Here is a 13,241-nt window from a genome sequence, read left to right on the forward strand (position 1 = left end):
GAGACAACGCCCCCCAGACCTGAGGAACCGTCCAGGGCTGGCCCACCATCATCTGTGTCACCTTTGCGTACCACGGCGCCAAGCGGCAACCTGGGGCCACTAGGATGACTGACAGACGTTCTCGTCTCACCCTCTCCAGGAGGGGGAGAATGAGACGCAGCGGTGGAAAGGCGTAGAGCAGCTTTCTTGGCCATGGCTCGTGTGCAAACGCGTCCACCCTCAAGGGTGGAGCCAGGGAAAACCACAGGGTACAGTGGCTGTTGCGCCGGTTGGCGAACAGGTCCACCTCCGCTCTCCCGAACTGAGCCCAGATCTGCTTCACCACCTCCGGGTGAAGCATCCACTCGTCTGGCAGGGGCCCGTCTCTTGACATGAGGTCGGCCCCCCTGTTCTCCCGCCCCGGGATGTGGAGGGCCCTCAGAGACAACACATTATCTGAAGCCCACAAACACAGGTTCGCCGCTGTGGTCAACAAGGCGGCGGAGCAGACTCCGCCCTGCCTGTTGATGTACGCCACTGTGGTGCGGTTGTCGCTCCTCACCAGCACATGTTTGCCCTGTAGTAAGGGTTTGAAGTGCTGCAGGACCAACACTACTGCCTGCAGCTCTAGAAGGTTGCTGTGCCGAGCCTCTGTCAGAGGCCAGCCACCACCTATAGCTCTCTCTAGGCAGGTTCCCCCCCATCCTGTCACGGATGCGTCTGTGCACACCGTGATGTAGGAGGTCACTCGCCCCAGTGGAGTTCCCCTCCGCAGATGGGGGGGATGGTCACCAGACGTCGTTTGTGCCTCTTGGGATCTAAACGAAGGCCGATAAACCACCTCTGCAGGCGACGCGTATGCAGTAACCCCAGTGGTACCACGAAGTGAGCAGCCGCCATGAGACCCAGAGTCTGCATGATGGTCAAAACTGTCACGTTGCCCCCTGTCGCAGTCTGCAAACTGCCCGAAGCAGGGATGCCTGTCTACTTTCTGTCAGGGTGGCACGTAGTCTGCCTGCATCGAGCAAAACCCCCAGATACTCCACCTGCTGGTGAGGTATGGGGCAGCTCTTTTTACAATTGACCGCAAACCCAACTTCGTTAGGTGTAGGATCAATTGGGATGTGTGAAACATTGCCCATTCCCTGGACCTGGCCATGACTATGAGGTCGTCTAGATCAGGGGTTCCCAACCCCCGGTCCGCGGACCGGTACCGGGCCGCAGAGGTGTTACTGCCGGGCCGCGAAATAGCTGTGAGTTTATCGTAATATTTGCAGAATTATAAATATATAAAAATATTTTATCATAATATTTTTTCAAAAAGTGTTTAATTTTCGCACCTATGCCACCAGTCATATTATTTCATCCAGTAGCTAGTTAATCTTTCACCAGAAAACCGTTGAAAATGGCTTTTATGATGTCCCGAGGGATTCGGCGGCTCAGCCTAAGGTCTCCTCTCGTGCGCACGAGAATGTTACCGGTGCGCCAAGTAGGAAGAGGAGCGCACAGGAGACAACCGTTTGATTGCAGACTGTTATGTTTATGGGTGGGGAAATGGTGGTGCATACATTATTTGAGATATATTTCAAACTCGGACTTCATTTTAAGGACATGTCGGCCAGGGGTGTAGAGCTATTTGTTTGAGCACCGGATTGGCAAAACAGAAGAGTAAACCAGTCTGCCTTGATCTATGAATTAATGTCCGGGACTCTCACGGTATCAGCTGCCCGCAGCTGTTTTATAGAAGGAAACCCTCCTTCACTTCTTAAAACGGCTGCAGCATCCGGAGGCACCTCTGAGAAGTGCAGCACCAGTGGGTAAAGTGCTGTGCCTTTTTACGCACCGCCTTCGCTGTGTTTAACTTCATCAGAACAGCTTAAGAGTGACTGCAGGCTGCTACGTGTTAACCACACACACCTCTACACACACCTCTACACACACCTCAGTCTACACACACCTCTACACACATCGAACTGCCCGATTACTCCCTCTTTTATTAGTTTTATGAAGGAGATGTCCAGTCAGTCACCAAGGCGCATGATGTGTGTGTGTATGTGCTCTGCTCAGCTCAGCTCTGTGTGTTCGGTGTGTTTGTGTCTGTCCGACACCGGCATTTGTTTTCAAATGTTTATGAACAGTAATTTACACACATATGGCTAACTCCATATATGCGGCTGTTCCCAAAATAAATTAGTTTAATCTTAATCTCGATGTAGTGCTAATGCTGTCGGAGTGCACCGGAACGAACGACACTATCATAATATCTTCTGAAAACAAATGCCAGTGTTCATAATGCGGCTTCTCCACGTTTTCCCAGCATTCACTGGATTATCCGTAAATCATACAAACAAAACCAAAACGTTAATTTATCTGTTTTCCCATTTTGGTTTAAAAACTGAATAACGTCGGTTTTTTGGTTTTCCGAAAAACCAAAAAATGACACCGGTTCTTTTTTAAACTTTGTTAATATGTTTTGGATGCATATTGTTCTAGTATTTGTTCAGGCTGTTACATACAATTAGACTATGTTGCTACCTGCTGGTGGTGAGTAAATATTAAAATCAGTTAAAATTGACAACCGGTCCGCGATTTTTTTTTAATGTATCTGCCGGTCCTTGGCACAATAAAGGTTGGGAACCCCTGGTCTAGATAAAAGAAAACCCTCATGCCATGGTCGCGAAGTGGCTGAAGCGCTGTGACCACACATTTGCTGAACGTGCGTGGGGACAGGGAGTAGCCGAACGGTAGTCTGTTGTACTCGTAGGCTACCCCCTGGAAGGCGAAACGCAAATACTTTCTGTGCTTTGGAGCAATTTCGACATTAAAGTAAGCATCCTTCAGGTCGATGGTTGTGAACCAATCGCCCGGCTGCACTATCCCCAGTAACTGTTTTATAGTTAACATATGGAACTTTTTGCAGGCAATGTGCCGATTCAGGCTGCGAAGATCCAGAATGGGCCTGAATTCTCCTGTCTTCTTGGGAACCAGGAAGTACATGGAATAAAGCCCCTTCTCCCTGTCCTGAGAGTGCACAACAGACACCGCCTGTTTTTGCAACAGGGCCTGAATCTCTGCCGAAAGGAAATCTATCTCCTCCTGGGACGATAGATTTGCCTCTCTTATGCCCCTGAATGGAGGAGGGACGCTGCAAAACTGGAGTGAGTAACCGAGTCTCAGTGTCCTGTCCATCCACTCTGTCAGTACACAGCTGAGCTTCCATTCCTCGTAACACTGTGTTAGGGGACATGCAATCAGCTGTGGAGCCGCAGCTAAGAAGCTGTGGTATTCTCTGGTGGCCCACTCCGCCACCAAACCCTCCATAAAAGGAAGTTTGGCCCATGGGGGGCTGACACAGAAAAGGCCGATTTTCTACTGAGGTCCTTGAACGCACCGCGGCACGCTCTCGTGAGAGCGCGCGCTCCGCCATAATGCAGCTTTCACCCAGACGGAAAAATGCATTCATCTGAGTTTTTACACTAGGCGCGGTGTGTCTCCTAACAACAACACGCCGGCCATAATGTCCCTGCACCCGCATAGCGCTTTGACAGCACTTCCTGCGGTTTATCACACTCACATGCGCGCGCCCACTGGCTGCCTCCTTTACTGGAGTTACAACTGGGGCGGCGAGTGGGAAATCTGCACAGTTAACATTATGGGGAAGGTTGGAATTGTGGAGAGGAATTACTCTTAGACTGGGATAAATGCAATAGTTTTTATTAAATGCATTTTTCAGTACATTCACATCATAGAGGGAGGAGGCGGGATTCGCCCTCGCGTCTTGGGTGGAGAAAGATATCTCCGCCGGGACACTTCCTCCCACCGCCCATCATCTCCGGGAGGACGGTGCACCCCATCCTGAAGCCCTCTGTTGACGCGGAGCCGGGACAGAGGCCTGTCGGGATCGTACAGCCGCGAGTGCTGGTATTGAGCCCGCCCCTCGGGACCAGCCGAGGAGGTAGGAGAAGCAGCGGGAGCCGTGGGTGCTCTGTACCTGCGCCTCTCTCTCCTTCTCACTGTGGCTTCGCGCTCGCTCCTTTGAGGAAGAACCAGAGGCAGCATACGGCTGAGCTGTGCCCTTTCTTCCTCCAAACGACTGAAGCGTTGTGTGACCAAGGTGATCGATCCGAAGAGCCCTTCCGTGGATAAGGGGGCTCCAAGGAGATCATCACGGTCCTTCTTGCAAAGCGCCGTGAGTCCCAACCACACGTCACGTGACCCCACTGTGGCCAGGGACATCACACGGCCAGCTGCGGCGACTACACCATGGACCAGATTGTTCATCTGTCCAATGCAGCGGTCCAAATAATCGCTCCAGTCCTGAGACGGGGGCTTCCTGCTGAGGAGTGATCAGCGAGACACCCAACACGCCCAGATTATTGGCCGCTGCCGCCAGCTGTGCTCCGAGCCGGAATATCTTATCTAGCTATTCTAGCGTTTCACGGTCACGAGGCAGCGGGGGCAGAGGCTTTTTCCCCTCCGCCCAACCTGGTGCCTGTGGGAGCAGATGGGCCGCCAGGCTCTCATCAAGGGGGGGCACGCCGGGACACGCTGTGTCCGTGCGGCCCTGCACCCTGAGGATTCCCGCCATACCAGCCACTGGAGCCCTCGTCTTCAGTGGGTGCCGCCACGTCGCCTCCACACACTGCCAGATATCTGGCAACGGGGCGAAACGAAGGCCGACTGCTCCGGCTGAACCGTGCCGCAGAACCCCTGACGGAGGCGGCTCACCGGCTTCAGTGGTGAGGGGAGCGGTAGTCCTACACGCTCCGCCGCCATGGCCATCACCAACGGGAAATCTGCGCGGTGGACCCTCATGAACGCCCGACCCAGAAGCGCCCGACACCGAGAAGTCCTCGTCTTCTTCCTCCTCGACAAACGGGGCCGCACGGCCCGCCAGAATGGCGAATACGAACCGCACCTCCCCGGCCACCTCCTGGTCCTCCATCTCCACCACCTCAAGTTCCTTCTGGTCCTGCACCTCGTCCGGCGAGACATAGTGTGCCTGGAAGTGCTCCAGACGATGCTGGCGTCTGAGCCGCAGGAGCGAACGGCAGGCATTGCAGGACGGGGAATGTTTTACACCATCCACAGCGTGGTCAGGCCCCAAACACTCGAAACAAAGGCGGTGGGGATCAGCGCCCGCAATTAAGCCAGGACATGTAGGCTCAAGGAGTGGTGAATCCATTACTTTCCTCTTCTCACGTTTAGCTTTTCAGTTGTTTGCTGCTCGCTGAAGAGAAAAAGGATGACAGTCGGGAGGTGTAGCCGCCTTATATACTGTGGGCCTGTGCGCGCATTCAGGTAGGTTCGCCCCGATTGACCGGCTACGTTTATGCAACTCAGTATGTAAATGCTCGCATAGCATGGTAGAGAGTAGTACCCATAGAGTCCAGTAGAGGGCGGAGCCTGTGTGAGATATAACAAGATCTGAGGATTGATGTGGGATAAGAAGCGACTCTCAAACGTATTCCAGACAAGGGATATAGAATTGCAAAATGTATAACTTATTAACACTTTTTATGACTCATTCCTGCAACACTCTATAACGTCTAAAGCAGTGGTTCTCAAATGGGGGTACGCGGACCCCTAGGGGTATGCTGGACTACTGCAGAGGGTACGTGAGATTTATTTTATGTTAATGAAAAAAAACAACATAAGTAATGCATTTAAACAAACTACTAATAGTAGATTAACTACTTCATTCAAAAGTTTACAGTAATTCTGGATAATAAAATGGGAAAAATAAACGGGGTGCTCTCTTTTCCTCTCTCTCTCCTTACAGCCCGTCAGTCTCGTGCAGCTCGCTGAACCTGTAATAAGCCGACAGTAAAGAATAAATATATGTATAACTAGTTTAGCTAGTTCCAGAGTAGATAAACTAGCTAAGTGTGTTAGGTCTAACTCTTAGTGTATTTTGCTCCGCTCACCGGTCCGTCACAGCGGGGGAGCTGTGATCCGGAAGAGCTGCGTCTTTTCCGTCAGCAGCAGCTGATCTGATCTCTGATCTCTCTCTCGCGTCCGGTTATACTTCACTCGCGTTTATGTCCAAATCTATCAGATCTTGCTAGTTCTAGTTAATGATATGACTGCCTGCTTATCAAAGGACCTAAACAATAAGCGTTGCTTGGCAACGGCGTGTGGCCGCAAAGTATAGCGCAGCATAGAGTGCCACAATCATAAATCTATCGATCATAAATCTATCGATTACATTTATGATTCGAAAATTATAAAAGTAGGGTAGACATGTGGAGATTATCCGACTGAACAAAACGTGATCCGTCTCTTAAATGTGTGTCAACCACAGACCTTATTTCGAGCTATTTTCCAAAATTCTATGGAGAAATCCCATTGCTTTTTTGTCGAAGGAACCCATGCGCAGCTTACTTCCGGGTTTTAGGACGCGTCACTGTGGCACTCTATTATGCATATGTTTATATGAGGGGTCAAAATCCCATGCTCATAAAATGCTCATATATTTGTTTCTCTTCATTCCCCACACCTCAAAATAAATAAATATACCAATTTTAGGAAAAGTAACGAAGTTTGAGCAGTGTGGGTTTTATATTAACAGAGTTACACATATTTCAAAACACGAAGTGTAATAACTGCAGTTTGCCTCATGATCCTCAGTGAAGCACAAGCCCATGTTTCTCACTAAATTGTAAGTACAACTTATTAAAAAGATCAGTTCAATGTCGTCTTAGTGTTATTGCATGATGTTAAAATTGCTTGTTTGCCATGAATTGAGTGATGGATTGTAAACATTTGAAATGTAGCATTTAAAGGACACCTATCATGCTATATTTGAACAATATATTGTCGGGCCATACCTATATAAAGTATATAAATATAGTTTTTTTTTTCAAAATACCAAACATTTTAGCCATGCCTCATTTCGCTCCATTTGCTCTTTCCAGCACTGTTTTTGCAAGGGGCTGATTCTGTGAGCTGCAGCAGACCACGCCCCCCTGCAGGAGAGGGGAGCGCGCTCTGATCAGCTGCTGGGCTGTCAGAAGAGGGGGGAGATCTCCGTCCTCCGTGTTTTATTATATTATTATATAGAGTCGTTATTCATTTGTTTTAAAGCTCAATAAATAACAAAGACCTTTGACCGACACTTTTCTAATTTTGTCCGGAAGATTTAAACTTTAACGGACATCTTGACCGGCGAAAAAAAACCTAACTGAAACTCTGCCGCACGGTCCCCTCGTTCCTTGGAAGAGGCGGAGAGGTGGGTGTTTGTCATCTGCTGGTGGACTAACCGGAGAGAATTACAGTGCTTGCCTCGACGGGGAGGCATTGCATTGAATTAAAGCAGCAGGAGCAAACACTTGCCTCGGGGAGGGAGAAAAAAAGCCTCAGCGGAGAATAAACAGAAGGGCAACCATGGCAACCATGTGCGGGAAGTCTTCTTCGCTGCTTTTGTGGCAGACTACAGCGCCACTTACAGGCCTGGCATATGTACTACAGCGTCTCCAGCGCTTTCGAGCGGCAATGGCCGGCCGTGGCCCAACCCCACATTCCCCTGATAGGTGGAGAGTTGGCCCAATAGCCGTAGCGCCACCGTCCTGACGTCAGTAACGTGTTCAAATCTGGATCAGTTTTTATCAGATCTGTTGCAGCCCCGTTTTTAGAGATTTGGGTATGGAGGAAAATAGAGAGGGTTGTGTTTTCTGACACTTGGTGAGTTCCCTGGAACACCGGGGACACATATTCATGTATAAAAGACGTACAAAAGTGCATTTTGCATGATAGGTCCCCTTTAAGTGTTTCTCAGTTACAAGGTTGTTGTTTTAATGACTCAGACACTGATGGTGCAGCGCTGTACTCTCCCTCTTTATATAGGCTTTTCTTCCCTAACACATTGTTTCTGCGCTGATCAGGGGGTACTAGGCTGAATTTCTTTTTCAAAGGGGGTACATTATTGAAAAAAGTTTGAGAACCACTGGTCTAAAGCATAGGCAGACTCACAATGTCATAAAGTTGAAGAAGCACAATTAGAGATTTAATTATTTCTTATTCAAAGCATTATCTGTTACTCGCCTACATTACCCACAATGCAACTTTGTTCATTGTTGCCAGGGCAACAGCTGTATTGTAAGGTCAACATTATAAGTGACACATGTTAACCTCTTAAACTCAGAAAAACTCCCTCTGACTAACACAAAGCATTTTCATCACGACTTTTATGTCTGTCTTTTCATTATTCCCCCGAATAATGAAAAGACAGAAGTATCAAAACATGTGTTGCAATGAACAGATTGTCCTTACTCTGGAGTACTCGGAAATAATAATGTGGACTTCCTTCAGAAACAGAGAGATATGGGGAGCAATTGCAACAACATGGGTGCGAGCCTACGGGCTTTGAATCTCTAAATTCACAAGCTCAAGAGAATGTTAAACAGCTGGCCAAGTTTAGAGGACACATTTAACACATATGTTGAAAAAGCCTGACAAGGTCTGTGGTTAACACAAATCATTTAACATTTATTCTAAAGCATAACATATGTCAGCTTCTTATAGCTTATAGTCTTTCTGTTCAGTGTTGTTGACATGAGCCATATGACTTTGGTGTAGTTTGTTTATTCCTTTACGTTAACAGTCTTCTTAATTTGTTTTAATTATCCTGGGGCCTAAGATGGAGCCTTGGGGTTCACCACAGGAAGCACTTATAATTTATACTACTTACCATCAAAACTGCAAAACGCTTACATAGACTTTGATTAAGACCTTTCAAAGACTAGAATTTCATTGTAGTTATTGTCTTGATTTGCTTTGGTGACAGCCAGCGGTGCACCGTCCCCTTTTACAGCCCAACTGAACACACCCAGGCTACATTTATGTGACTTTCCCATGTTAAAGAGGATTATAAAAGCCTGTCTGGTTCATGCAGAACCTTCAGTCAACATTACTGCAGCAGAGTCTTTAGAAACACCAACACCCTGTACACTGACTGTTTGAGAAAGGGAAGGAAGGAAGCAGGAAATGTCTGTTCCCTTCATTTGAATACTCAGACATATTTACTGCTTTTTTAAGCAAAACAATAGCGTGGCAGTTCATGGGGCATTTTCTGAGACAGTTTTACAGTACATCACGTTTTCTTTTTCTTCTCACTTTTAAGGCTTCTTAATCAAGTCGTTTCTGCTTTGATAAGCTTTCAGAAGCATTGCAAAGTGTTACTGTGTTTCTGGTGTAAAGAAAAGGAGGATCTGATTCCGGCAGAGGACGTCAAACTGTCATCAGAGGAAGGGAGGGGATTTTTCTGTTGATTTCCTGTGAAATGTGACTCAGCGTTCACAAGTATACATACATCTTACCATCACTTCGTTTTTTTCTTCTGGTAAGGTATTTTTAAATATAAAATATGAATAAAACTTACGCAAAGGGCTTTCATGCAGATGGTAAAACAGCACACAAAAAGAACGAATACACTAAAGAAAATGTCTATACATCCAGATGTTTTTTTAACAACTATTCACCGTTTGTAAAAAACAAAACAAGATAACAGATTTAACAGATCTCCGTGATAACAGATCAGCCCCCTGGAGATTTGCAAAGCTTCAGCGATCTGTTCTCCAGGCATGGGGTTATTGGTGTCTTTATGACCTCTTTCAGTTTGTCTGAGAGTGGTTTGAGAGTGAGAGTGTGTGTCATGCTATGTGAAACAATGGCAGAACTGTTTTAGAAGAAAGGAGTAGTGATAAGAGCCAGATCTGTGTGAGCGCTGACAATGAGGTGATACAGATGATCCTTCACCAATTGCAGTTTGCTGTCTTACATTTTTGAAAAAATTTTTGGATATTCTTTGAAATAAAAGTGGTATGATATTTAAAAAAAAATTACATTTAGTTTAAAAAACAAAAACATTTGCCTTTCAAGAATCAGAAATGTTCTTAAAGAGATTCAAGTGTCAAATGACTGATAAACAAACTTTGTACACACATTTGGATCAACCTTATCAGACACTTCTTGGCTTTGAAAATGTAAGACTTAAATGAAAAATGCAAAAAGGAGGCCAAACTTCTTAGCTTAATTTGTTTATTTTTAAATAAACATATTTCTTAAAATATAATGAGCAATGACAGAACACAAAGCAAAGTTTGCAGGAAAGCTCTGTGAATGCCTCTTTGATTCATTATGTTCAGTACTACACCAAAACGACATTATTTTCCCACTGACTTCCTTACACTCTACTTGATATAATCAGGAATTGTGTGAAAGTGATCTGTTTCACTGCTCTACTCCCATGGAGCATCAGCATTGGTTATCCAGTATATTGTAGAGCATGCAGAGAGGTAAACTGCCTCCACCTCTCTCCACAGAGCATGTATTCAGCCTTGCCCGGGCTGCTGGATGGGAACCCGTTCTCAGAGAGCGGCCAGCTGCGAGTGCCTGATGGACTGGGCGGCATCCTGGAGGTGCTGAAGGAGGCGCTGAAGCTTCTCACAGCCTTCCAGGTCCATCCAGACATCTCGTTACAACTCTGTGCCTACCTGTTCTTCTTCATCAACGCGTCGCTGTTCAACGCCCTCATGGAGAGAGGTGAGACTTCTGCTCACTTTCCCAGCATTAAGATACCTGTTTGACTGGTTTGGCTCTTGTTTTAAGTTTGGTTTGGACTGAAATAGCTCCAGAATTTAATAGAGGAATCATTTACTTTAGACTAGAGGATAATCCTACTTACTTTAATGATCATCTGAATTTTCAGTTTGCGCCACAATGAGTTTAACATTTGTAGTAATCTTTTTGATAACGACAGTATTAAATGGTTCATTCATGTTTTGTTCCGGATTAAATTGAATAATTGATCCTGATGTTTCATCTAGCACCTTTATCATATCAAAGTTTTATATTTTATGACTGGTTAATGACACATTTTCTGCAAATCTGACGATATACTGTACCCATTGGACTCCGCTCTACGCTGTGTTTAGGGCTAATGTGCTACATTTTAGAATTCGAACAAGTTTAACTAGGAAAGTGCACAAAAACATTAAATACAAATCAAATATAATAAATACGCCTGTAATGGTTATTATATAGAAATATAGATAATAGGTGTACAAATATGAAAATATAAACCTACAAAAATCATTAGTTCATTTTAAATATTATCATTATTGACATGCACCATGCATTTATGTTGTTTTTTTATATTATTTATGAGAAATTGTATCTTGAGACTTTGCAATAGGTACACTTATTATTATGTTTTGTTCTTTTTTTTGCATGTTTGTTATGTTGTTATGTTTGAATAAAGTGCATTTTCTAATAAAAACATTTGAAAATCTTTCATTTCCAGCATTTAGAATTAAGAACATTTTTGCATTTCAATGTAACTAGGCTAATAGCATAGATAATATTCTATAAGTGCTATTAAAACATATCTTTTAGCGTATAGTACTTGGTTGAGCATAATTTAGGTTGCAAATCAATGTCATCTCTGATTTTAAACATGTTGTTTTTCAGGATCTGTCGCTGGGTTCTACCAGTGGTCCCGAGGGGTTCAGATCCGGGCCAACCTTGACCTGCTGATGGATTGGATTCAGGGCATCGGACTGGGCGATCTGGCAAATGAATTCTTCCAGAAGCTTTCTGCTGCTGTCAATCTGCTGGCCACACCCAAAGAAACCCTCCTGCAGGTCAGAGGACATCCGTTTCTCCTTTCCTGTTTGTCTCCTTGTGGGTGTAGCCTCGAGGGTCAACTCATGTTTGCGTCAGCATGAATGATTTCATTGTCTTAAAGGTGTCAGTTAGTAATGTATGTGTATGTATGGGTGCAACAGGTTTCATTTTGAACCTTCCCCCTGCTTACATGTACCTACTTCTCTTTTTTATAGCCTCTTATTTTCCCCAAACCATGGTGTAAAGGTTGTGGAAGCCTATTCATTGTTATAGTTGAGCTGATTTACATTGATCCGATTTGAAGAAATGGCCTTGAGGAACAAAGTAAATAGACATAAGTTATCAAGACATGATTTCCTGGTGACAATGACGGTTTGGCCATCACTTATTCTACTTACAGTATAATCCTAAGGACCTGAGTATATCCTGTTAGCCAGAGTTTGTATGCATGCATGGATGTCACTGAACAGGCCTTCTTGCACAGACCAAAGTGCCTAAGGTGTACTGTAGGTGCAAGAAGACTATAAAGAGAGGCCACAGAGACTTAAGGAGACCACTCAGGGAATCTAAAGGACTATGATAAGGGGTATAAAACCCCCAAACAGACACTAAACAACTATAAAAAAAGCAGATAAGAACCTCAGACTGGAAATAACTGGAAAAAATGCCATTACAATGAATGCACAAAGGGACAAAAAAACAAAACATCAACAAAGAGACACATAAGGATCATGTAGAGACACAAAATGACTAATGACTGTTCAAATGTAAAACAATTTGGTGCCTTGGGGCCTTTTCATGTAAGTTTTCAGGTTTCATATTTGTATTTTATAATAATAATAATACATGGGATTTTTATAGTGCTTTTCCTAATGCTCAAAGACGCTAATATAATATTTAGTGTCTCTACTCTGACATGTCTCCATGCTTCTATGTTCAAAAAGCTCTTCTCACACTGCCTGTGCTGCAGCACCTCTTTTCACCCTCTGTCTGAAACCAGAGCCCAGTCTGCTCTGATTGGTTAGCAGGCCGGCTATTTTGTGATTGGTCAACTGCTTAGAGAAGTCCCCTTAGCCTATCACTAGACGTGTGTTGGAGTGCTAGCCAATAGAAGCGAGAGTGTTACAGAGTGATGTCACTATGTTACAGAAGTAAATAGACAAAGAGTCAATTGTAGGCGTTTCAGGCAGGGGGGAGTGTGTGGGAGAGAAACTCCCTCTGGAGGGAACACATTGATTTTTAGCATTTTCATACGATTTACATGAATAAAAACCTATATCACACACGACAGGAACAGGAAAACCCCAAAAAGCATAATAAGGCCCCTCTAAGATGTTTCAGCTGACCGAGAAAGTTAACTTAAGCTTGACATGAATCTGATCCGTGTCAGTGGGACTTACTTACTTTAAGTGTAGGAACAAGGCTCAGTTTTACCCGCCTGTTTCCACTATATGACTCGCAGTTGTACCAGCCTGAAACATCTCCGGGGCACAAACCAGCACCCCCCCCTCCTCACACAGCTGTTGGAGGCTGTGTCTCGTCTGTTCGTGGGATTGGAGGGTTGCTAGGAAGCTGGTGGTTTTATGTATGCCTGCCCTGGCATGAGGTCACTTTGTGGCTGCTGCAGCGGAGCACAC

General features: G+C 45.3%; 1 protein-coding gene across 3 annotated transcripts in view; it reads left to right on the plus strand.

Moving 5' to 3' along the window:
• Positions 1-13,241, plus strand: part of si:ch73-281f12.4 (RA_Radil_like and Myo5p-like_CBD_Rasip1 domain-containing protein) — a 39,766-nt gene that overhangs the window by 14,818 nt on the left and 11,707 nt on the right. For all 3 annotated transcript variants that reach the window (XM_034143800.1, XM_034143802.1, XM_034143801.1), the window contains 2 exons: positions 10,302-10,521; positions 11,449-11,621. In XM_034143800.1, coding sequence (XP_033999691.1) covers positions 10,302-10,521; positions 11,449-11,621 — 393 coding nt within the window. The remainder of the gene's footprint in view (positions 1-10,301; positions 10,522-11,448; positions 11,622-13,241) is intronic.

Source organism: Trematomus bernacchii, unplaced genomic scaffold, assembly GCF_902827165.1.
Source record: "Trematomus bernacchii unplaced genomic scaffold, fTreBer1.1, whole genome shotgun sequence".
NCBI classification, from domain to species: Eukaryota; Metazoa; Chordata; class Actinopteri; order Perciformes; family Nototheniidae; genus Trematomus; species Trematomus bernacchii.